Source organism: Vipera berus (genome assembly GCF_964194415.1).
Source record: "Vipera berus genome assembly, chromosome: 3".
In the NCBI taxonomy this organism is placed as follows: Eukaryota; Metazoa; Chordata; class Lepidosauria; order Squamata; family Viperidae; genus Vipera; species Vipera berus.
The window spans coordinates 58300590-58323772 of record NC_138204.1 but is presented as its reverse complement, the minus strand read 5'-3'; the positions used below and the strand labels follow the sequence as shown (position 1 = coordinate 58323772).

General features: G+C 41.5%; 2 protein-coding genes across 2 annotated transcripts; one reads left to right on the top strand and one right to left on the bottom strand.

The window, feature by feature from the left end:
- Positions 1-2042: 2042 nt before the first annotated feature.
- On the top strand, positions 2043-8369 carry RPS8 (ribosomal protein S8). The gene is made up of 6 exons (XM_081324572.1): positions 2043-2116; positions 2942-3048; positions 4287-4386; positions 5375-5550; positions 6914-7043; positions 8204-8369. The coding sequence occupies exons 1-6, from the start codon at positions 2113-2115 to the stop codon at positions 8311-8313; spliced, it is 627 nt and encodes a 208-aa protein (XP_081180698.1). The 5' UTR covers positions 2043-2112; the 3' UTR covers positions 8314-8369.
- A 2775-nt stretch (positions 8370-11144) lies between these two features.
- On the bottom strand, positions 11145-22818 carry BEST4 (bestrophin 4; the record flags this gene model as incomplete). The annotated part of the gene is made up of 9 exons (XM_081324568.1): positions 22664-22818; positions 19755-19849; positions 16256-16489; positions 15329-15483; positions 14805-14882; positions 14396-14539; positions 13345-13425; positions 12711-12865; positions 11145-11538 (listed from the first exon to the last, which is right to left on the bottom strand). Exons 1-9 carry the CDS (start codon positions 22813-22815, stop codon positions 11145-11147), a joined length of 1488 nt encoding a protein of 495 aa, XP_081180694.1. The 5' UTR covers positions 22816-22818.
- Positions 22819-23183: the final 365 nt, after the last annotated feature.

The following is a 23183-nucleotide window of genomic DNA, read 5'->3' as shown; positions in this document are numbered from 1 at the left end:
TAGAATCTTTCTGAGGAATTTATTTCAACAGAATATCAAAATGCCTTTGGATGACCTTACTTGCAGTGCTTGAGTCTAGAAGAACACGAAATGGCAAAAGACATTACAGTGGAGAATAATCCTGTTTTAATATTTGAAAGTACATGCCCATGTGAGACAAAAAGTCATTCATGACTAGGAATATTTTAAATGACCAGAAACATTTTAAAAGGTTTTCTACAGCAACTGTAAACAAAAATGATCTGACTATTTCACCTTTTACAAACAATAATAAAACTGCTTTCTTTTTTAAGTTAAAAGTGTGCTAAGTGGATGAAGTACTATCACTGTCTATAAACTGGCTCTTCATTTTGGAATACTGAGATGAAAATTACCAGGGATTGTAATTAGTAAGATCCTTTCTTTGTATCCTGGACATGGTAAAAAGCAATGCTTATAATTGGTTTAGCACGTGAGAAATAAATTATACAATGTGTGTGTATACATATATACATATACACAATTTATTTCTCGTGCTAAACCAATCAGTGTATATGTGTTAGTATTTCTGGTAACTAGGCATCAGCAAAAGTCTAACAATTATATTCCTAGTTAAGTAAATAGTTGAAAAATTTTAGAAATTTATACACTTTAGAGGAATATTGGCATCTCGGACTAAAGCGTGCATCATGATACCATAAACGTATCAGCTCAGCTAGACCAAAATCCATTCTGTATGCAGTAATATGAGAGGCTCCAGTCGTGAGATCTAAGATAAATTTCCATGAATTCAGTCGTGACAAATGATGAAAAAGAACCGGTTCTAAAGAATTGCTGTTCGAATATTCTGCTGGAAAAATGACCCAGCTTCACAATACAGTCCACAGCACCTGGTATCTCCTACTTAAATTTTATCCAGGTTTAGTCCTAAGCTTTTTCACTATTGGACAAAGGCATCTAACCACTTGCACTCGCTAGGACTTATGCCCTAGTGATGGCTTGTTTATTACTATTTATAAAAGGTCATTTAAGCCCCATATATCCTAGTTACTTCAAGATTGACTCAGCCTTCCATCCTTCCGAGGTAGGTAAAATGAGGACCCAGATTGTTGGGGGCAATTAAGCTGACTTTGTAATAATGCCGCTTGGGTGTGTGTGAAAGCCCTAATAAGCAGGCATATACATAGAATGAAGGCTACTGCTAAGCTTGTAAGCCGCCCTGAGTCTTCGGAGAAGGGCGGGATATAAATGGAATTAAAATAAAAATAAATAAAAAATTTCAGAGCCGAGATAGATCTTCCACTAATGTTGTGAAATAGCAGAAGAAAACGGACCAATTTGACTCCCAAGACCAGAGCTCAGCTGCAAAAAATCTTTAATCTACTTTAATCTACTTGATGGCGAAGAACTGAATCCGTTTACAGCGATCGCCCGAAGACGTGACGGTCCAGGTGTAACGGGTCTAACGCAATAAACTACACTCGTTATATTAGTTTACTTTTACAACCATCTCTATAGGCTTCGTTGCATATTGTTTGCAACTGTTTAACGTCTCTCTTTAAGCACTGCACCTTGTGCCTTGACACCGTGTAGAAAACAGACGGATCAGTTACTGGAAACCTCCCGATCCGAGAAGCAAGTGCGGCACGTTCCTCTCAAAAACAATCCCTGCCAACTAACAAGCCTCACAATCGTAAAAAAAAAACTTGCAGCCCGTCCCCTTATTGAGCAATTATCTGAAAAACAAGCCGAGTACACCGAATTCGCTTCTTTTCACACAAAACATACAGGAACCGTCCCCGCCCGGTCAAGCTAATAAACGTCCTAGAACAGGGGTAGGCAACCTCGGCTCTTTTATAACTCGCGGACTTCAACTCCCAGAATTCCTGAGCCAGCGTAGCTGGCTCAGGAATTCTGGGAGTTGAAGTCCACGAGTCATCAAAGAGCCGAGGTTGCCTACCCCTGTCCTAGAACCACCCGCTTCTTCCTATTTTTTTTTAATGTCCCACTTTAATGACGCAACGGCGCGCGTCAGTTTGAGCCGAGAGCCTTTTGCCGCGAGATTTCCCGTGGAACAAACCGCCCCGACATGCTTTGCGTCTTCCTTTTTCGCAGTCGGCGCCTGGGAGCAGGATGGGTGAGTTGCCGGACGGAGAGGGAGGGGGGCGGTTTCATCCGCCGCCATCCGCCCCCGCTAGGCCTCCTGGCCGAGCTCCCGGTCGGGGAACCGAGAGAAAGACGTTCACCCCCGTGAAATGGCGTGTGATATTCGGGTTCGGTTTTGTGGAGCGACGGCGATTCGGCCGGCCTTGGCTCCTGGTCGGCCTTGGCTGTGCGTTGCCGCAGCCGTTGTTACCTCGTCTTCACGAGCGAGGGGCCTTCCTGGGAGCAAAAGCCTTTTCTCGCCCAAAGGCCCACCCCCCTTTTTTTTTATTGGTCCCTTTGCCCGTCGTTGCAATGATGAAACTTCTTCCACTGCTGCATTAGGGCCGAGTAGGCCATGCGGAAACTTACCTTGGAGAACTGAGCGACCCTGGGCATGGGGAATACTCCTCCCAAGCCCTAGACCAGGGCTCTTCAAACTTGGCCCTTTTATGACTTGTGGACTTCAACTCCCAGAATTCCTCAGCCAGGCACACTGGCTGAGGAATTCTGGGAGTTTATTTATCTATTTATTTATTTAATTAATTAATTACATTTATATACCGCCCTTTCCCGAAGGACTCAGGGCGGTGGTTTACAGGGTGATTAAAAAACCAAGATGCAAAAGTTAAAAGCAAATTTAAAAAAAAATATATTTGTCCCTGCATAAATAAAACCCCAGTTAAAATAAAATAAGTTGAAGTCCACAAGTCATAAAAAAGCCAGGTTTGAAGATCCCTGCCGTAGACGGACAAGTTTAGCGACCGTACTTAATGCATCTCTTTCGTTTGATTTTTTTTTTCCCCCCTCTTTTACGCAGGTATCTCCAGGGATAATTGGCACAAACGCCGCAAGACCGGGGGAAAGCGGAAGCCCTACCATAAGAAAAGAAAGTATGAGTTGGGACGACCTCCTGCCAATACCAAAGTACGTGCGATTCATTGTTTTAGGGCAGGGGTAGGCAACCTTTGGCTCTTTTATGACTCGTGGACTTCAACTCCCAGAATTCCTGAGCCAGCCAGGCTGGCTCAGGAATTCTGGGAGTTGAAGTCCACGAGTCATAAAAGAGCCAAGGTTGCCTACCCCTGCTTTAAAGGGGAGAATGTTTGGGAAGAGTTCAGACTGCTCTCCGTAGGAGTAAAGTGTTTAAGGGGGTGTATGTTATGTATGACCACTGCGGTGGGAAGGTAACAGCGTTCCGTGCGCCTTTGGCGTCTAGTCATGCCGGCCACATGACCACGGAGACGTCCTCGGACAAGCGCTGGCTCTTCGGCTTTGAAACGGAGATGAGCACCGGCCCCTAGAGTCGGAAACGAGTAGCATGCATGTGCGGGGGAACCTTTACCTTTACATGTTACCTGAATAATCTGAATTGTTGTAGGCCAACTGGGAAACTCCCTCTCCAGGCAGAAGGAACAAGTGGAAGCTTTAATTCAAATGCGCTTTGCTCTCGACTTAATCCAAAATCCTGTATTTATAGCAGATCATCAGAAGTGTGTTAATTCCGAAATAACGTCCAGGTAAAGCAGGGAACCTTCAAACTTGGCCCTTTTATGACTTGTGGACTTCAACTCCCAGAATTCCTCAGCCAGCAAATTGGAAGTCCACAAGTCATAAAAGGGCCAAGTTTGAAGTCCCCTGAGGTAAAGGATAAATGTTTTATATGATATGTTTGTAACACAACTGTTTCTGATAAAACAATAGTATGGGTTATGCACACGTGTGTTTTTAAGAACTGTTATAATTAGTGTGCCCCTAAATTTGATGGCAATACCATTTAATGTGTAGTTAGGAATGATTGATGTTTGTTTTATGTGTAAAGCAGATATAAGCAGATATATGCTTAATCAGGGCACCGTATCTCTAATTTGAAATTCCTGTGATCCTTGAAAAATTTGAGGTAAACTCCAATCCAGCGTTACTTTGGTCATGCTGAGATAATTGCATAGTGCTTTCGTTTGGAAATACTGATGTGGAGGCAACTGGAGTGATGAGAAGTACACCTTAGGTGGGTGTGTAGACTGTTCTGGTCTTCTTCACAGTCACCAGTGCTAGGGGTTGTCATAGTTACACTGACCATGTTGCTGTGTAGGGTGGGCATTTGAGGCAAGGTTTTAGTTCCATGAATTGCTGCATCTGAACAAACTTGTGGTACTTTGTTACAGATTGGCCCCAGAAGAATACATACAGTAAGAGTTCGTGGTGGCAATAAAAAATACCGTGCTCTCCGTTTGGATGTCGGAAACTTCTCTTGGGGATCTGAATGTAAGTGTGAAGTAGATGTTTTCTAGAGTATTAGGTGGGGGTGGGGGTTAGTAACCAAAAAGCACAAATAAGAAAACTGTGATGATAACTTTGACCTTTAGAGAGCTTTGGTGAATTCCTAGCTCTCAGTGATAAGAGAGTCATAGTTACCCTGAGTATGTGTGCATTGTTGCTATAGGAATGTTAAAGGGGAGACAAATTGTTTATATAAGGTTGAAAGGTATCAGTTCAAGACTGGCAAAAACTGAGGGGTTGAGATAGACTTTAAACAAGCGGTTAGCATGGATTTAAAGGCTGCTGTTTAGTGATGAAGAGACAGTGTTGTAGATGGTACAAGTATAACAACAACCATTACGATAAATCTGAACATTTGTTTGCATGTTTAGTTTGCTGCCTCACTAGTATTTGGGGGAGGGAAGGGTTGCAGGCTTGCTTAAGAGCATAGCTTTGTACCTACTCAGGTGTACCTAATTGGTCAGTTCATATATTTGGTGAGGTTAATACTCCACTGCAGATTCCGTATTTACTTTATTTCATATTTGTTACGGAACTTGGTTATGAGGACTTTGTTGGGGCTGCTGAAAGAGATGTAATATAAGATGGAAGAGACTCTTTGTATTTTCTAATTAAGAGTGCTGATTATGATGTTTTGCAGAGATATACAGCTTGGCCCCTTTTGCATCATCATCAGTGATGTTGCACATATGTGTAAAGTAGGCAAGCTTCTGTTGCAGGGTCTTCATGCTGTTTGCAAATATCTTCATATTTTCCAGTCATTTTAGTTTGCAGAGTCGCATATACTTTGCAGTTTGTAAATTCTCTTTATTCTTTAAATTCTGCTCTTTATTCTTTTAAATAGGGTGGGTTTGGAAACGGAAGCAGTCCCCGCACAGTGTGAAAGCCTATTTTTATCTGTCCATGAGATTCTTATACCATTCAGTTATTTATTTATTTTTTACTCTTGAAAAATAAATTCCTTTTGTTACAGGCTGTACCCGCAAAACTAGAATAATTGATGTAGTGTACAATGCATCCAATAATGAGTTGGTGCGCACAAAGACCCTGGTCAAAAACTGCATTGTCCTCATTGACAGCACACCATATCGACACTGGTATGAGGCCCACTACGCCTTGCCCCTTGGGCGCAAGAAGGGCGCCAAGCTGGTAGGTAACAATACTCAGAGGTTTAAAAATATTTTTGTCTTCTTATGATGATACTGTTAACCAGTTCTGCTGCTGAAGGAGAGTGATGGCATATCTACTGATCTGAAGAAGACATGAGACCCAAGCTGTGTAGAATCCCTTCCCAATTTAGAGCATCTTAGCGCTGAAGCACGGAAGCAAATGTTTTGAATAAAAAAGATTCTATAAATTACTGTTTGTGGGTTCCAGATTGGAAAATGCTTACAGTCTGTTATCCCATCAGTGCTTAGATCTCAATTTATTTGGAAATTGTTTTAAAGTAGCAAAGATTTCAGCATGCCGGTCATACTGTGTAGATTGTATTAGGAGTATGCACAAACCCAAACAAAATAAGTTTGCTTCAGGAATTCTGCCAAACCGTTCTGGGTAGGCTGCAATTTGACAAAACCCAAAGCATTTTGATTGCCCTGGGTATTGGCTGAAACAAAATCTGGAGACGTTTGATGGGGTGAGTAAGACAAGACCTGTGCACCTCATATCTATACCTCTTCTTTTAGGACAGGGGTGTCAAACTCAATTTCATTGAGGGCCGCATCAGCATTGCGGTTGCCCTCAGGGGGCCGGGTGGGTGTGGCCAGGGTGGGCGTGGCTAGAGTGCGTATGGCCTACTGGGTGGGCGTGGCCAGCTCTACATCGTTCGGATCAAGGGTGCCTATGGGGGCCTGGGCAGGAGTGGGACAGATCTGAGGGTCTCTGGCAGAAGGAGGGTCTCAGGGCCAAGGCAGTGGGGGCCGTTCCCTCACTGTTTCCAGGATGGCTTCGCGGGCCACATGAAACCACTTCGCGGGCCGGATCCGGGCCTTGTGTTTAACATGTCTGTTTTAGGTGGCCTACGTGTGTACATTATTTGTAAATTCTTAGCACCTTCCCTTGACTGCCACTATCTGTGTTTATTCAGACACTTCACATCTAATTGGCGCTCTCATATTTCCAATTCTTTCCTGACTACAAGGAAGTGGGCATTGAGTGGAGAAAAAAATGGGGCTTGAAAAATGGGGGGAGATAGGCTGGTTGAATAAACCACTGTTCAAGTTGTGGAAAATTGGCAGTGACCGAAGCTAATCTGGCTTTTCAGTATATCCAACCAGACAGGGTGGCCTCTTCCACCTCAGTCGTCTTTTCTCTTCCACTTATGCACATAACACATTTTTGGTCTAGGCATAGAACAAGTTGGGTTTTTTTATGTGCAAAAGAGTTTATGCACAGAATGCTTTGTTCAATGCTAGTTTTTAATTTTGCAACCCCCCCCCCCCCCAAATGTGCTGAATGTTCCAGGTGTTTGTGGAGTCACGGGAAGTAACAGCCACTTTCGCTTTCGTTCCAGACTCCTGAGGAGGAAGAGATTCTAAACAAAAAACGTTCAAAGAAAATTCAGAAGAAGTATGATGAGCGGAAAAAGAATGCCAAGATCAGTAGCCTCCTGGAGGAGCAGTTCCAACAAGGAAAGTTGCTTGGTAAGGTGTAAAAAACAAGACAGCTGAGCTTGCTAGGCACAGCAGAAGATTTACACAGATGTACAATTTCGATAAATTACGTGACGGTGGCAGTCTATTCTCAGAGTTGACAAAAAATCTGTAGCTTCTTTAGGGCAGGATTTACTTGCTTCAACTCTTGGAATAATACTTAGCTTGACAATTGTTAGAGCTATTTTCTAGTTGTTGCTACTTTATACAAGTTAGAACCAGGAAGCCAAGTGTCAGGTGATCACCATGTTATCCTACATCAGACATGTCAAACACAAGGCCCGGGGGCCAGATCCGGCCCGCAGAGTGGTTTCATGTGGCCCCCAAAGCCATCCTGGAAACAGTGAGGGAACGGTGCCTGCTGCCTTGGCCCTGGCGCAGAGACCCTCAGATCTGTCCCACGCCTGCCCAGGCCCCCCATAGGCACCCTTGATGCGAACGATGTAGAGCTGGCCACGCCAACCCAGTAGGCCAGACATGTCAAACACAAGGCCCGGGGGCCAGATCCGGCCCGTGAAGTGGTTTCATGCGGCCCGCGAAGCCATCCTGCAAACAGTGAGGGAACGGCCCCCACTGCCTTGGCCCTGGCCCAGAGACCCTCAGATCTGTCCCATTCCTGCCCAGGCCCCCATAGGCACCCTTGATGCGAACCGATGTAGAGCTGGCCACGCCCACCCAGCAGGCCATACACACTAGCCACGCCCACCCGGCCCCCTGAGGGCAACCACAATGCTGATGCGGCCCTCAGTGAAATTGAGTTTGACACCCCTGCAGTAGGCCATACGCACTCTAGCCACGCCCACCCTGGCCATACCCACCCGGCCCCCCCGAGGGCAACCGCAATGCTGATGTGGCCCTCAATGAAATTGAGTTTGACACCCCGTCCTACATGATTGACCATGGATTTGAAGTTGACCTTTTGATGAAAACTTTGTCCAGTTCTGCTGCTGAATGTGAGTGGTGACATTTCAAGTTCTGAAGGTAACTTCATGTGTGGGAAGGCCTGTTAAATTTTTAAAGGCCTACACTTAGTGAGAAGATGACCATATTTGTGTTAATATGAAGTTAATAGCAAGAAGGGTTTTGCATTTAAAGAAGCATATTCGCTGGTCTTAACTGACACTTTTTCCTTTAATTTTCTCCTTTTTCAGCTTGCATTGCCTCCAGACCTGGACAGTGTGGCCGAGCAGATGGCTACATTCTGGAAGGCAAGGAGCTAGAATTCTATCTGAGGAAGATCAAAGCCAGAAAAGGCAAATGAACCCATTTATTGTATCTTTACAGGGTTAATAAATATCTCAAGAGTCTTGTTATAAATGATTGATGTGGTTATTTATGAGCATTGGGACAAAGTATATTGGTGGTCAGCGCTGGAGTGGAATTTATACGAATATCGAGGACTGTAGACCTCATCTTGGGAAAGAAAGTTTGGGCTTGCTTCACTCTGGCGCCAATGTGTTTCCTTATAGGCCAAGCTGTGACTTAACTGCAGCCCCAAGAAAAACAATACTCACTGATACTCTCTCTCACTGATCCTTTCAAAAGCTACTTCGTTTTCTAAACTTGCTACATTTTTATTTGGGAGAAGACCTGTTGCTGCCATTCCCCAGTAGAAAATGGAGGCACAATGGGGTAGATTTTTAGAAATGCTTAAACCTTAGGTGAAATTAAACTATACAGCTGCTGAAGTACAGGTGAAACTCGAAAAATTAGAATATCGTGCAAAAGTTCATTTATTTCAGTAATGCAACTTAAAAGGGGAAACTAATATATGAGATAGACTCATTACATGCAAAGCAAGATAGTTCAAGCCGTGATTTGTCATAATTGTGATGATGATTATGGCTTACAGCTGATGAAAACCCCAAATCCACAATCTCAGAAAATTAGAATATGGTGAAAAGGTGCAATATTCAAGGCTCAGTGTCCCACTCTAATCAGCTAATTAAGCCATAACACCTGCAAAGGGTTCCTGAGCCTTTAAATGGTCTCTCAGTCTGGTTCAGTAGGAATCACAATCATGGGGAACACTGCTGACCTGACAGTTGTGCAGAAAACCATCATTGACACGCTCCATAAGGAGGGAAAGCCTCAAAAGGTAATTGCAAAAGAAGTTGGATGTTCCCAAAGTGCTGTATCAAAGCACATTAATAGAAAGTTATGTGGAAGGGAAAAGTGTGGAAGAAAAAGATGCACAAGCAGCAGGGATGACCCGCAGCCTGGAGAGGATTGTCAGGAAAAGGTCATTCAAAAGTGTTGGGGACTTTCACAAGGAGTGGACTGAGGCTGGAGTCAGTGCATTAAGAGCCACCACACACAGACGGATCCTGGACATGGGCTTCAAATGTCGTATTCCTCTTGTCAAGCCGCTCCTGAACAACAAACAACGTCAGAAGCGTCTTACCTGGGCTAAAGAAAAACAGACCTGGTCTGTTGCTCAGTGGTCCAAAGTCCTCTTTTCTGATGAGAGCAACTTTTGCTTCTCATTTGGAAACCAAGGACCCAGAGTCTGGAGGAAGAATGGAGAGGCACACACTGCAAGATGCTTGAAGTCCAGTGTGAAGTTTCCACAGTCTGTTGATTTGGGGAGCCATGTCATCTGCTGGTGTTGGTCCACTGTGCTTCATTAAGTCCAGGGTCAACGCAGCTGTCTACCAGGAGATTTTGGAGCACTTCATGCTTCCTTCCGCAGACGAGCTTTATGGGCATGCTGACTTCATTTTCCAGCAGGACTTGGCACCTGCCCACACTGCCAAAAGCACCAAAACCTGGTTCAATGACCATGGGATTACTGTGCTTGATTGGCCAGCAAACTCGCCTGACCTGAACCCCATAGAGAATCTATGGGGCATTGCCAAGAGAAAGATGAGAGACATGAGACCGAACAATGCAGAAGAGCTGAAGGCTGCTATTGAAGCATCCTGGTCTTCCATAACACCTCAGCAGTGCCACAGGCTGATAGCTTCCATGCCATGTCACATTGAGGCAGTAATTGCTGCAAAAGGGGCATATGTACTGAGTACATATGCATGCTTATACTTTTCAGAGGTCCGATATTGTTCTATGTACACATTTTGTTTTATTGATTGCATGTAATATTCTAATTTTCTGAGATTGTGGATTTGGGGTTTTCATGAGCTGTACGCCATAATCATCACAATTATGACAAATCACGGCTTGAACTATCTTGCTTTGCATGTAATGAGTCTCTCTCATATATTAGTTTCCCCTTTTAAGTTGCATTACTAAAATAAATGAACTTTTGCACGATATTCTAATTTTTCAAGTTTCACCTGTATAAGTTGATGGAAAGCTGGACAAATGTGTAAGGAAAATTGGGCAGCTGGAATATAATATTAAGCAAATCTTAAGTGTTGCTCCTTCATTGAGAGAACTTTTATATTTAGTGTGCAGCTTATTATTTTTCAGTGCCCTCATTTTTCTCCTTGTCGCAATCTTTAAAATGTTATTGAGTCAGTTTCACTTAAGAGTCGTGTGAGTTACTTCTGAATAAATAAGGTTATGCTGCTGAATTCTCAAATTACATGGATTCCAATGAAATAAGAATTATTAACAAAGTATCTTCCTAGTTGAATATTTGGCTCATTTGGATTTCAATATTCTTCAGATACCTATATCATAAAAAAAGTTTCAGAACACACACACTTAAAAGACTATTTTTTAATCAGAAGATAAAATTAGGTTATTAAATGGCATTAAATGTATTAAAATACATACCAGTATCTCTAAATACATCTGGCACAAAGAACTCAGAAGGCTAAATGCGAAGGCACAGGTTAGGTTCTGAGCAACATGCTAGGTTAATTTTGAGTGAAAAGGGGTCTATGGTCGGATAAATGGCAATGTGTTTACCATAAAGGAGGTGACTCTTGGAAGGCGAACATTGGAGCCCACTTTTATGTTTTTACTTTTCTAGGCATCCAGAAATTTATCTCACTGCAACCATACTTGCTTGTCCGTATGCTGGTGAAAATGGGTGGGATCTGTAATTGTAAAAATGGAACTTTTGAAAATATCTCCACAGTTGATCAACAAATAATTGCAGCTAGAAATCTTGGTTATCTGTTGACCTTAGCTAGAGGACTGCTCAATACTGCTGATGCTGTCATCTAGGGATCCTATCACAGTAATAATGGGTATGTCTTTTCTCTCTATTTCTGCATTGAGAGGAGCACGGGTCTCATTAATTCTGGTTTCCTCGTCCTCTGTCTCTTCCTCATCGATACGGCCAACAGCATCTGGGTCTTCTCTGCGATTGAAATTGGGACTGGCAGAAGGAAAGATACCCTCGGATCTCAAGCGCAGTAACTGAGGGTGGGAGATCCGGTTGCCTTTCCCAAAATTTTTGAGGCTAATTGCTGGAGAGGCAGCAGCAGCATAAAAGCGGCTGAGCAAGGGGGTCTGTATGCGGTTCATACTGGGCGATGCATCGACCTGCTGGTTCTGCTCTGGGTCATCACTCATCCTACACAAAAGGGGAAAAGACGGATTTAGCACACGCACAACTGAGTGAAATGAAAAATTATGATAATTCATGATTTCATATCAACTGACCAATTGCAAAGCAATAAATTGTGAGATCGAATTTGGGTCGGCCACCAGGACCAGAGATTTACTCTTCCAAGCTTTAGGACTCATACTGGGGCCCATCTTGAAGGAACCTCTCTCTACCGGAATACGTGCCTTGGGCTGTCCCTGTGAGTCGTGTTTTATGTGGTGCCTTCTTATTGACTGATTGGTGTGTTGATGGCTGGTGATTGGCTGTCGTTTCCTTGTGCTGCCAAGCTCTCGGCTCTGAAGTATTTGTTAGGCTGGTGGTAATTCAGCACTCCTTTTAACTGACAAGGGGCCTGTTTCCCAGGCTTCAATCATTTCCCTGGCTGTCTTTGTACCTGCATGGCCAATGATCTTAGCAGCTGCGAAATTAAATGAGTGTGCTTCATTGCATTGTGAGGCTACCAATGAGATAAGTCTGGCCGCTTGCTTACGTTCTTGCAATCTAGTGGTTAGTGTCCACTCCGTTCGCCCTACATAGTCACATTTGGCTGACCCAAATTCAGTCTCACATTATCCTGGGACACATATATTTGCCTTCATTTGTGAAGCAACAAATTGATCATATTTTACTGATTTAAGTAGAAATTCACTGAATTAAATACATTACCCTTCTGGTAAATGGAGAATTTGCTTTAATGTAGAATTTGTTTTTATTTGCAGGAACAGGTGTTGCCTTATGTGAAACCTCAGTACTAGCTATATTTCTGTGCCAGTTTTAAGATTAATTGCACAGCTGACGTCCGGTTTGTGTCGCAGCGAGAAGGCATGAACATTCATATGTTACATGATACATGATGTTACATGATAGTTTATATCCAGGGCTTTTTTTCTCAGAACGGAGTTCCGGCACCTTTTTTGGATGGAACCTTGTAGGTTAGGTAAGGCGGGTTGTATGACATGTGTGAGTTCCGGCACCTTTTTCTTTTACAAAAAAGCACTGTTTATATCTATCATGTTATCAGTTTGGATGAGGAGGTTCTTCACAAAGCCAGAGGCTATGATTCTACCAGGAGTTGTCATATTTGCTAGCCTCGATAGATAAGTTGTCTGACATCAAACACATTTAGCAGTTGAACTTACCGCATATCAAAAGTGGAGCCCATGAAGGACGGTTTCAAGGTCTCTGCCATCGTGGCCATTGTGTAGGGTAGTTGAGCTGTAGATTCATTCCAGTATTTGTCCTTCCCGGTTGGAGGCAAGTTCTGGTACATGTCATCCACTGAAAGCAACGATACCTAGCCAAAAAAAGAGAATTCTTCTGTTTTTGAAGAGTAGCTGGTGAAACCCTAAATGTCTGCTAATTATTGTGGCTTTAATGTTAGATTCAAATCTTTGGTTTGCATAATTGTCCTTTTAATGTCTGCTTTCACAGAGTTAGAAAAAAAATAAAAAGCAGATGTTGGGACTCAGGGCAATTTGTGTGGCTGTCCGAATCAACAATGCCCTCCAGATTATTGAAGTTATTCTTATGATAGGCTTTTGGTGCCATTTTGCCATACGGTCTGAAATTAAAAACATCTGACAGCATCAGGTTGAGAAAGGCTAGGATTACCCAGATTTCCCAGATTAATTTCATGCTGTTGTAGCTACCATAAGGACATTTTAAATCACTAGCAACAGTTAACATCCTAGTGCACCAGTTTCTAGACCAGGTAAAATTTGTGCCTCATCTAAGTAGCATATTTCCTATTTTATGTATTTATATATGACTCACCTGAAAGTTTCTGTCTATCAATTTATTAGTTTCAAAATCATCATCATCCTCTCCAAAAGGGTTAATTATTTGTTCAGCCACCTATATGGGAAGGAACACTTATTCAATATTTTGAAGATAGCAGTGAATCTGCTTAAAAGGAACAGTGATTTTGTAAATCTTAATCTGTAGCTAGGTTTAATAGGCTAGCTATGTAGCAAGAACATTACTGTACCTTAACAGTCCAAAGGCATTCTGTTAAACAGAAATAAATGAATACTGTATAGATTGTGATGCAACTTAAAAACATTAAAAAGCTGAGCTTCACAAGCTACATCTTCTTGCCCAGAGAGGAAAAGATACGGTAGTTGATAGATTCAGTAAACTTTCACCGGGGACAAAATGTGGGATAGGCTGTCTGATGTTTCATTCAAGATCCTGAGAGTGATTTTAGTTTCTGGTTTGTTTCATAGAAGTTTATCCCACAAATGGTGTTGCTATGTTTTAAGTATAAAAGGTAAAGGTTCCCCCGCACATGCGTGCTAGTCGTTTCCGACTCTAGGGGCCGGTGCTCATCTCCGTTTCAAAGCCAAAGAGCCAGCGCTTGTCCGAGGACGTCTCCGTGGTCATGTGGCTGGCATGACTAGACGCCAAAGGCGCACAGAACGCTGTTACCTTCCCACCGTAGTGGTCCCTATTTTTCTACTTGCATTTTTACATGCTTTCGAACTGCTAGGTTGGAAGAAGCTGGGACGAGTAACATGCGCTCACTCTGTTACGTGGCACTCGGGATTCGACCCGCCAAACTGCCGATCTTCTGATCAACAACTCAGCATCCTAACCCACTGAGCCACCGCGTCCCTGTTTTAAGTATAGTGACTCCATTTGTGGAACAAACTGGTTTGAAAGCTCAAAAGTGAGAGTTTGCGCAATCTATTCAAGAACTGTATAGTACTAGATTGACTGTAGGACAGATCATATGGCAAGAGTACTTTGAGCTATTTTATTTTTATTAAATTATTACTGTAATGGGAAAAACATCAAACTATTTGCTAGAAGCCAACATTCTCACCTTCAGCCACCCAGCATAGAAGAAGAACTGCAGGAGTGTGGGCAAGGGAACATACATGTCTAGTTCTCCACCATGAGCTGGATCCAGAAACTGGCGACCAACCACACAAAATGCAAAGAAAGAATAGACAGCTATAGTGACCACCTGTGGAGAAGATGGCATTTATGTCTGGTATTAGACATCACCATTGGATATCACTGGACTCAGCAATTTTTAAGCAATCTATTTTCCCATTTAAATGAGTTTCTTAAAACCTTTATTTCATGCACATCCACCACCCACTTACAAACAGTGAAACATTCCAAATATTTTACTGTGGCTCTTATTTTTTTAGGTTTTTTTTAAAATTTACTTTGGTAGCTATAGCTGCAGACGCAAGCTATCTTTATGTGTTTCCTCTTGTACTGACCTGTGTGTACACTAGGGGGATACTGATCCAGTCAAAGTGAAAAAGCATGCTGCATTTGGCACGGTAGAGATTCAGCTCCTGCATGGGAGAAAAACAGAAGCTTCAGAATTTGCAGCTTTGATAAAAAGCTTGATCTGTATTGCAATATCCAGCTTTTAGCTGTGCATTTTGAGGCTTCCTTTAAATTGAAATGTAGTTTCTCCGTTAGGCTTATAGACAAGAAGATGGATGTGTTCAGCCAATTCATGGAATCAGGGCTTTTTTTGCAGCATAGATGAGATATGTGAAGTTAAAATCATAAGTGAGGAGGCAACAAACTGAAGTCACTTTTATATAACAATATCCTTTAGATTTATATAGATCAATAGGTTGTTGGTTTTGTTTTTTTTGCCAGATAGTGGACCTCAAGAAGGCAAGAATATGCCAAGAATGCCAAGAATAATCCTGGCAAATGATGCAAAACAAGAATTAGATTATTTTAAACTTAGGTACTTATAACCTCCTCCACTGTTCCTTGAACTTACATCCATGAGCAATCTGAGTGCCACATCATCGCGGATCCTCCCTTCTCGTCGTGCCTGAGCAGCTAGATTGGTGAACCATACACAGGGGATCCAATACTTGTTGAAATCTGAATGGAGACTCTCATATTTCTTACGTTCGTCCTGTGTCATGAAACCTGTATGAGGGGGGCATGGGAAAGTTGTAGAAATTGGCTTGAAAGCAGGTTCAAAATATGGACTCAGTCACATTTATTATAGTAATACTTTGTGTTAGAATGAAGGAATAGGTATGTTCACTGCCCTGAATTTATAAACATAATAAAGGTGGGATTATAAAAATCTTAAAAAAAATATAGAATAGAGATTTGACAGAGTCGATACTATGGACTGAGGAAGTTTAAACTGAAAAAAAATCAAGAGTCCCTTCTCAGTTCCTTGTTTTGTCACCCCAATTTCTCAAAAACCACTCTCTTGAAAGATTTAAAGTACAGGGTCCTTTCCCAATCCACCTGGGGGATTCTGAGAAGTTAAAGTCCACTAGAATTGTAGGCCAACAAATTGGGGAAATGGGCTTAGAGCATGATGCATTATAAGCAGCTTGACTTTCCTATGCAGCGATTATTCTGAGTTCCCGAATTAGCCATTAGCAAAGGAGTTTTAGCAATGTCCCTTAAGACAACTTTACATCCTATAGCAATGCAGTAAAAAAAGATTTATGCATTGAAAAAGTTGTCCCTCTAAAGGCTGGTTATAGAGCTAAGGTTCTTGAAGGCACCCTAGTGAAGTAGACTGCCATTGAGCAGATGAGCCAATGCAAGGACTTGCAAAGATAGATCAATACTGACTTTCCTCCTGCTTTTCTCTTGGCATTAGCCCCAATATGAGAAGCTTCGCACATCCACTCTCACTCCCTCAAATCTTATATCTTTCCTTCCCAGTCAGGCTCACCAGCTTCCACAATGTGGTCCATAGTAGGGAATCTCTTAAGCACTCTGGTGCTGACCGAACGCAGGATAAGGACAGAAGACAGGTTGGCGTAACGAATGAGTGTGCGCCGCAAAATGCGACCTTTGTCATCTCTCCCATGAACATTGCTGGAAATGACACACATCAGCTGATCTGGCAAGGGAATGCTGGTATATTGGGCCCACCAACGGTTCACAATCAGTGTGACGTAAAAACCTGCCAAAAGAGAAGTTTGATTGTCCTAAAAGAATAAGGGCTGGGACCTGTTCCTTGTCCAAAGATGAGGGAGAGCAATCAATTTTGGTGAGTGGCTGTTGTTTGAATTCCACATATTTCAAATCCAAAGGCTATTTAAATCATTGTTGTTTTAAACTGTTGCTTTATGTCTGATTTGAGACAACCTAGCTTTTTAGACATTTCTTGCTCTTGTGGTTTTAAATGATGCCAAAGAGGAGATGAAGGCTCTTAATCAATCAGTTACAAAAATAAAACTGGAGATTTACAACACTATTAGATTGTTGATTAATGTGTGGTAGCAAAATACCAAATAAAGTGGTGTGTGTGTTTGTGTGTGTGTGTATACATTTGCTGCTATCTGTGGTCATCTGGTTGTTGGTAGCCCCGATAAAAATAGCTCCAACACAATGAAATGTCAGAGACCAATCACCAAAGGTCTTCAGGGTCACTACACATAAAGAATGGTTCTGTTTCCCAGTTTAGATATGGCAATAACACTAGCAATAGCACCTAAGACTTCTATACCGTTCCATACAGCACTCTCTGAGTGGTTTACAATGCCCCCCAAAACCTGGGTCCTCATTTTAGCAACCTCGGAAAGATGGAAGGCTGACTCAACATTGAGCCCGTCGGAATTGAACTCCAGACTTGGACTGTTATCCTGCAATACTGCCTTCTAATCACTGCGCCACCAAAATGCTTAGAAGGGTCTGAAACTTCAGCTGAGTAAAAAGTCTTAGCCATAAAAATCTCACTTTTCTAGAGTAAAAGCTTTCTTGTTTCAAATAAAAATACAAGAAATTCAGCCAGTCCTAAGTCAGGAGAGTAACAATCACAACCAGAATAAACAGAGAAGCTTGAGGTATTTTAAAGGAGCCATTTTGGTGGGGACTGATACGGAAACATTTGTTCTTCTCAATATTTGCTCAAATTTAGGCTAACCAATTCCTGGTTTCCTGAGAAAAAAGCAATATATTTCCTGTATTTTGCAGCATGACATAAGTTCTTCAAAATTAAAAGAAAGAAAAATTGCCCTGCACAAAAAATTGTTCATTCAACCTGGCTCATTCTTTTTAGCAATAATAAACTAATAATAAACTAATACCTATAATAATAGCAATAATAAACTAATACTAATAATAAACTAATAAAGGTATCCACAATATACAGTTATGACCACAAGAAGGTGTCCACTATAGTATGGTCGACGTTCTATTTTTAAGATTCACCACAGGCAGAAGCTTTGATCACACAATCATGGGCACCATCTTGACTTTTCTGACCATACCAGCTAATTTCTGAAAACTTACTCTTCATGCCCTTTTGAGAACAAAATGAATGTCCTTTATTGAAGGAAAACAAGATCCATCATATTGTCAATTTGCCCTCAAACGTTGGATAAGTTCATTCTGCATAATATAGGCATTAATTCTCTTAAACCAGATTGTCACTTCCCTTTTCACTTTAGTTACCTGATTTCTCCTCCTTCCCTTTTTCCTTCCCCCCCCACCCTGACGTTTACCTTGTGGCTATGTTCTACTTCCCCATTTCCTCCTCTTTAATTAGCCCTTCTCCCAGCCATGGAGTTTAAAAGGGACACTTTGTATGCAGGAGAGATCATGTGATATCAGTGGATTATGACTCCAGAGTTTACAAGGGAAATGTGTCTTTGGGGATGGAAAGAGAGGGGCAGTTGAGGGGAGGGGAGGGGAGGGCAAAGCTCCATACAATGAAAGGGATTGTCCTGGAGATATTTCTTCCTAGGTTCAAAGGAAAGAAAAGGCTTGGGAGTTACACCAGAAAGTAGGCAACCATCCAGAACTGCAGAATTTCTTGCCATCTATGGATGAGGAATGTCACTTAGAGAGCCAGAAAGAAACAACTGGGGAGCAAGGAGTTCAGTTTTTCATTTAGCTCTTGAAGGACATGAAAATAAAACAAGGAATTTGGGGCATTTTCCTGGTTATGAAAAGACATGTTGACATGACGTTATATGAGGAAGTTTTAAAGCTCTAACACTCTAATCCATATTTCTCCAGTCTAATGATTTCCAGATTGCAAAGGAATTTTGGATTTGTAATCCCAGCACATCTGGAAGGCACTAGACTGAGGGAAATAATCAACTCTGGTTTATCTGTTTTTTTACTTTGACATGTTATATTTGTGATGGTTATTTTTGTATGTGTGCCTTCAAGTCTGTGTATACTCCAGAAACCTGCTTGGACAAGTTCCTACAGTTTCCTTGGCAAGATTTCAGTGGTTTGCCATTGCTTTCTTATTATTAGTGGGGGGTGGGGGGTGGGGAGAGAGAGAGAGAGAGAGAGAGAGAGAGAGAGAGAGAGAGAGAGAGAGAGAGAGAGAGAGAGAGAGAGAGAGAGAGAGAGAGAGAGAGAGAGAGAGAGAGATGATCCAAGGTCACCCAGTTGGCTTTGTGCCTAAGGTAGAGCTAGAACAGACGCTCTCCAGTTTCTAACTTGATGTCTTAACCATTACACTAAAACGGCTCTCTTGTAATCATTAAATTCTAAAGTCATCTAGATTAAATTCAGGATAAAGTCTCAGATTTCAGGCTCATAGTCATACCTAGGATAAATAAACTGCTGAGAGTCATATAAATTCAACAAATTATTGTTATTGTTAGTTATTAACAAATAAAATGTTTTAACAGAAAAGATGTTTACATGAGAGTTTATATTTACATAAGAGTTCATTTATGAACGTAGTTGAATGTAGTATGAATGTAGTTGGATTTCTCTTTCAAGGAAACAGATTTCCTTGGATTCTACTCTTGGTAGCTATAGGATATTTCATCCTTCAATCTGTTTGTTTTTGAACTGGAAATCCCAGATGCAAAGGATCATTGTGTATTACTCTTGCATTTCTCATATAGAATTTTAAGCCCACATTTTCATGTAGGAACATATATAGGTAGGGATGTATAAAGTAACTTGCAGGACTATTGGACTACCTCTCTGCCTAGTTCAGAACTATCTCCTAGATCTGGCCACAGGGCTTCTGTATCTCTCTTGTTATTGGATCTACTTAGCTAAAGAAGACAGAATTGGCTGTGACCTTTTTTAAAAAGCAAAGCATGCACTCTCCCTTTGACCTACAAGAAGTAATATAGGATTCTAAATTACCCAGTTACTTTCATCACATCTCTGCCATTTCAACTGACCAACAAAAGCCGATAAACGGAAACCACAGCAAGGCGTGCCATCAAGAGTATGTAAATAAATCTTACCTAGGACAAAAGACAGAGGGATGAGGTCAGTGGAGCGATTGCAATATTTAGCCACCTTTTCAAAGAGGCGTTTTTGATCTTCATTGAGAAGGTATCTGGCGAGAGAGGAAAGGAATACCAAGCTTGGATTTTATCATGCTAAATATTCTTCTTTAAACTAACAAGAGATGAGGTTCTTTGGCCTATCCTTGCCAAAGCAAGTTCTCTCTTAGTCAGTGCTTTTTTTGTAAAAGAAAAAGGTGCCGGAACTCACACATGTCATACAACCCTCCTTGCCTATCCTACAAGGTTCCATCCAGAAAAGGTGCCGGAACTCCGTTCTGAGCGTTCTATGACAAAAAAAGCCCTGCTCTTAGTCTACTTGGGTGATAATCTCATCATAGACTTGGCTCCACTGTAGTTTGTAAACTAGCTTATGACTTAGCATCTTATGATTACCTGGTTTATTTTATTCCACAAACCACATTACTGTATGTATATTTTATTGTTTGGGGATATAAGATATGTCAGTTTCTGTAAGCTGTGTGAGATATATCATTTGTTGTGCTGAACAGTGTTTAACTGAGCATTGATATTCCGATCACTCTGCTGCTACAGGTTGCAAATCTTTGCATGGCACTTACTCAAGATCCAAACATACAAGATATTCAAGATTTATTAAAACAGACTGCTTGAAGCCTTTTTATGTTTTGCCCAACAGTGGCTAACAAACAAAATTAGTTTTCACTTTCCCAAAGCAATATTGATGTATCTGTTCATTTTGATGTGAGTAGAATCTGAACTAGAAGTCATAATTCATTGCAGATGAACTATAGGAAAATATTAAGAAAGTGCCTGTGCACCACAATTAACCATTGAATGGAAAATGGTGTTCCATGGACTTAACTAGAATTTTACTTAAGATTCTCAGGGATGACTCACACCCTGGACTCTTTACTCTCCTACCATCCGGTAGGAGATATAGGAATATAGCCAGCCGTACCAACAGGCTGAAAAATAGCTTTTATCCGTGGGCTGTTGGGCTTTTAAATGGGACATAATCTTATGCAGAATTGACTTGGGAGGCCGGTGTGTAGTGTGGTTGGTTCACATAGTGTGGTGGGATGGAGGGTTTGTTGTCACTGTGTGTTGGGGGGAGAGAGCACGGGGGGAGGCTCAGCTAATCTCAATGTACACATGTTGTACTTTGACAATAAAGGTTTATTTATTATTTATTTATTTATATACTTTAAATTTTCACTTGCATATTATGGGATTTGTGATGAAGTCCCTTCAGTTGCTAGTTAAATTAAACACACAATATCGGCATCTCTAGGAAATAGTTCTACTTTTACATTGCGACTGTTGCTGTAAGAGGGAGAGAATAAGCCTCAAATGGCTGCTGCTGCAGCCATTTAAACTAAAACATCTCTCCTCTGGCAGCTAATACCCAGGCAAGCAGAGAAATAACACCAGACAATCAAGCCGAAAACAGTACCCTAATCAAGAAACTACCGAGGAGAAACCAGGTAGGGCAAAGTATATAAACAGGAGCAAACTCCACACACACTAAACTGATGTTGTTACCTAGGTGGGTAATAAAACATACACAAGCAAACAATCAAGCTCAGAGAGATCAGGGACTCCACACCCATTTATTTCTTTGGTTTGATATTTTATTTTGAGAAATCAATTTGAGCTCTTTATTTGGACAGCTGAACCTCCAAAGAGTCTGTTTGTGATGACAACCACTGACCATGAATGCTTAAGAGCCTGGGGAAAATATACTACAGCAATTTTCTACATGGTTGGAGAGTCCAGTGTTTGTTGTCAGATACTCAGTTGTCAGTTCCCCACCCCTCTGTCCACAAAGGTGTATGTTACACAGGCTTTCTGTGCAGCATTAAGGCAAGACAGTGGGGGGTGGGCTGGAAATCTTTCCTCAATTGGTTCTTTGGTTTAGATGATCCATTTTGCCCTTTTGAATATATCTTCTAGACAGATGCCACAGTCAAATTAACCCTTGTGTAAAATGATCTCGAGATGGATGAAGTCTTTGCCTTCCCGTAAAGGCCCCCATTCATCATACCTCACCAATCATGGGAATGCGTACTGTAGTTCTGCCATTGGGAAAAGCAGCCTGATGTGGAGATTTTAGGAATAAGTCTTATAACGTGAAGTTTTCCAAAAGGAATGGAAAATGAATTCTCCTTCACTTGGTTTTCATGAGCATTAGCCTTTGAATGTGTGAGGAAACAAAACAAAATTGGAGTCTTGCCATTTATTGGAATGAAATGATGATTAGGAAACTGGTTTATTATCATGGCATAACTTTATACTAATCTTATGATATTGTTTTTGAGCCTGTGGTTTTATTAATGCACACACGTGTGTGTGTTTGCGCATATGCATTGTTGTACACTGTCTAGGGCCATATAACTAAAACAGGTTACATCCCAACCAGTGTTTTCCAATCTAGGCAATATGCTGGCTGGGCAATTCTGGGAGTTGAAATCTTAAATTTGTTGAGGTCGATAAATACTGCTCTAACCAAACATATCAATTTTATGGGTGTATGGAAGGGTTGGAGGAAAAGTGAAGCTATAGTTTTAAGATCCTGTCGTAAATTATTCTCAGACCACTGGAAATTTGTACCAAGTTCCCCAATCCATTTTCACTTCTCATGAACATTGTCCACCTATTTTCCAAACCGCACTTCACAGATTTCAGAGTCAGAAAGTTATTTCACAAAACCTGTGGGAAGACATCCCATCCTGCATTTCTCATGAAGTTAAGGGGAATTACAGTTCACACGGACGCCTGCTTAGGATAGGGTTCATTTGCAGGAGGATGCTTACAAAGGTGCAATGATCTCTTCTGCAAACTTCTAAGTTTTAATCTCTAATGAATCATTATAATTGCCAACCTACCGGTAAATGGCACTCAGTCCTGCATACAGCACAATGAAGCCCAGAAACTCCTTGTAGAGCAGCTTGTAGATGCTCCCTTTCCAGCGGAAGAGCAGCTTAGAGAAGCCCCCAAAGCGAGCATTGGCCACTTTCAAGGTATATGAGACAGTCATGGCTGCTCTGTCTATCTCCCGTGCAGACACAAACTAAGTCACAAAAACAGAGAATGTTGAAGGTAAAGAAAAAAACTCATGTTTTCTTTCTTTCTTCCCAGTCTGAAGACAGAATAGGGTTGTTGTTGCAAGAAGCTGCTGCATAGCGAAGAAATACTGATTATTACTATCACAGAACATGAGTTTCAATCCAAATATTCTGAAGGATGGAAAAACAAGTATCTGCAGGCATTTGCTATAGAGTACCATAACTACTACAATTAAAGTCATGTAGAATAGATGATCGTTGATACTCAGATTACAAAGACTATGCAAACTGCTGCAGCAAAATTAAGCAAGTTATTCTGCTTGGTTCAAGGAAAGTGCTC